General features: G+C 45.9%; 2 protein-coding genes across 3 annotated transcripts in view; one reads left to right on the forward strand and one right to left on the reverse strand.

Moving 5' to 3' along the window:
• The window catches only part of LOC110318096 (ATP synthase subunit f, mitochondrial-like), an 820-nt gene extending 284 nt beyond the window's left edge, over nucleotides 1-536 (reverse strand). The window contains exon 1 of the mRNA XM_021192845.1: nucleotides 500-536. Within this exon, the coding sequence (XP_021048504.1) occupies nucleotides 500-536 (37 nt within the window). The remainder of the gene's footprint in view (nucleotides 1-499) is intronic.
• Sufu (SUFU negative regulator of hedgehog signaling) overlaps nucleotides 1-2,592 on the forward strand; it is a 93,060-nt gene that overhangs the window by 18,470 nt on the left and 71,998 nt on the right. The window lies entirely within an intron of this gene.

Consider the following 2,592-nt stretch of genomic DNA (forward strand, 5'->3'; position numbering starts at 1 on the left):
GATGGTTATGAGCCACCATGTGGTTGCTGGGATTTGAACTCTGGACCTTCGGAAGAGCAGTCGGGTGCTCTTACCCACTGAGCCATCTCACCAGCCCATGGCCAGTGGTTCTTGAAGGACTGTGTCTACAAAGCCTGAGTCCCTCACACACTGGAGGTGTGAGATGGTAGGGACAGGGGGCTTCCAGCTGGCTCTAAGAAGATAGGTGTCCTCCTGCCTGAGGTTGAAAGTCTATCACTGTGTGTGCAGAATGTCCTTATCCGAGTGTGGATGAGGAACCTGGGGCATGGTATTGGCCGGAGGATCAGGAGAAGGTGGTGGAGCTGGACCTGGAGCCAGAGCCAGAGCCAGCTCATTAGCCGTTGCCGCCTGCAATTGTGCTGTTTCTCTCTTGTCCAGTCTCACACTGGAATCCCGGAGTCGTGTGGCTTTAAAGTCCACCCTGCAGCATCCCTAGGCCAAGGAAGTTGACAGGGAGACTGTTGGGCGATGTTCTCACGCTCCAGCTTCTTTCTAGCTACTGGAAGACTTGCCATTCTACCTTAGACGTTACGTTTGCTTGTTTGTTTGTTTGTTTTTTAATGTTTGTTTATTTTTTTTGAGACTGAATTTTTCTGTGTAACAGCCCTGGCTGTCTTGGAACTCACTTTGTAGACAAGGCTGGCCTGGAACTCACAGAGATCTACTTGCCTCTGCCTCCCAAGTGCTGGGATTAAAGGTTTGCACCACCTTGTCCAGCAGCTCTTTATTTTTATTACATTTATGTATTTATCTATTTAGTGTGTGTGAGAGACCATCTTTGGTGTCTTTGAGATGTGTCTTCCTGTATCAGCCTCTTGGTAGCTAACAGTGAGGTGACACATTGCATCCAGCCACAGGTAGTTTTGATAATTTTTGTTAGCTTTTGCATCATGGCTTTTGTTGTTGTTTTATTTTGTTTTGTTTCCCAAGCCAGGTTTTTTTCTGAGTAGTCCAGGCTGTTCTGGAACTCTCTTTGTAGACCAGCCTGACCTGGAATTCGGGGATCTGCCTGTCTCTGCCCCCTACCTACCCACACAAGTGCTAGGAATAAAGGTGTGTGTACCACCTGGCCTTGCTTCATGGTGGTTTTTGTTTGTTTGTTTGTTTGTTTAAATGCCCATTCATTTATGGTACAATATTCATACTATGGAAATCACCATTGCCAGAGTGTTTAGGTATGGTTTAGTGAAATTAAGTTTTACACTAGTGTGTAGCCATTACTACTTTCAGTTTCTGGAACTTTTTAATTTTCCCAGTTGAAACTAGACCCTCTCAAAATGATAGTTTCTCATTCTTCATGTCTCCCAACACCTAGAGACCAAGCTTCTATTTTCTGTCAGACGCTGACTACTCTAGTTGCCCATCTAAGTCGATGCATGTAGGGCTGCTCCCGTGGGTCAGGCTTACTTCACTTAGCATGACATCTTCAAGATTCACTCATGTCACATGGGTGAGAAGTTGTGTGTGTGCTTGTGTTTGAGACAGAGTTTCGTACAACGCAAGCTGCCTGCGAAGATCACAATGTGTCTTCAGTTTCCACCTCCCTAGTGCTGGGAATTTAGGAAAACGTGCCTCACCCTACTCTCCCCTTTTGAAGGACAGATACCAGCTGACTGTTTGGTATCTGCACTTCCCCACCTAATCAGCGGGCCGTGGGCTCTAGGGTTGCCCGTGCTGTGTGTGAACCATTAGCACTATGGTGAATGATGCTGCTGTCAACAAGGGTGTTCAAGACCCCATTTTCAGGCTTTTGTGTAGCTACCTAGAGGTAGGATTACTGGCTCGATGCAGTAATTCTCTTTCATTTTTTGAAAACAGCCATCATGTTTTCTATAGCAGCTGCATTGCCACCAGCCATGCATAGAAGTTCCAACCTCATGGCCATTTGATGGAGCATGCTGGGTCACCATTTACATTTGACCTGATGGTAACGGTGAGGTTCTGGTGTGGGGTTTGCGTGTAACCTGGCCCTCCTCAGGTGGAGGAGCAGAGAGCCCTTTACTCTGAGTGCTCACAGGCATAGCTGCTTCCTGCTAGCTCCGGCCTTCAGTCCTGGGGGCGTCCTGATGAGGCACCAAGCCTTATATAAGCCCCTAGTTAGAGAGCAGTGGGAGGTGTTTTCTAATTTTTTGTTTTGTTTTATAAATACGACTGAATATGTTTATGCCAGAGGCTTTTTTCCAAGATTATTCCCTTCTGGTGAGTTCCCAGAACTCAGTAGCTGCTGTGTGACTCAGAGCCACACTTAGCTTTTCTTGCTAGGTTCAGGTGTTGTTCGAAACATTTGGCTCTGTGTATTAAGTATGAATTAAGTAGCTTCCTAGAAGGTTTTGTTTGTTTGTTGTTTTTTGTTTTTTCTTCTAGACAAAGTCTCACTGTACTGTGGATTTGGTACAATGGTTCCCTTCCAAAACTCTTTCTCAAGAGGTCTGTCCTTAGGGCTTGTCATGAGGGTGCTCTGAGCCACGGCCTCAAGGGTGCAGAGCACGTGTTCCTAACTGCCTGACCATCTCTCCAGCCCACCCCTTTGTTTTTTTTTTTTTTTTTCTTTCTTTTTTTTTTTTTTTTTTT

Source organism: Mus pahari, chromosome 1 (assembly GCF_900095145.1).
Source record: "Mus pahari chromosome 1, PAHARI_EIJ_v1.1, whole genome shotgun sequence".
Lineage (NCBI taxonomy): Eukaryota > Metazoa > Chordata > Mammalia > Rodentia > Muridae > Mus > Mus pahari.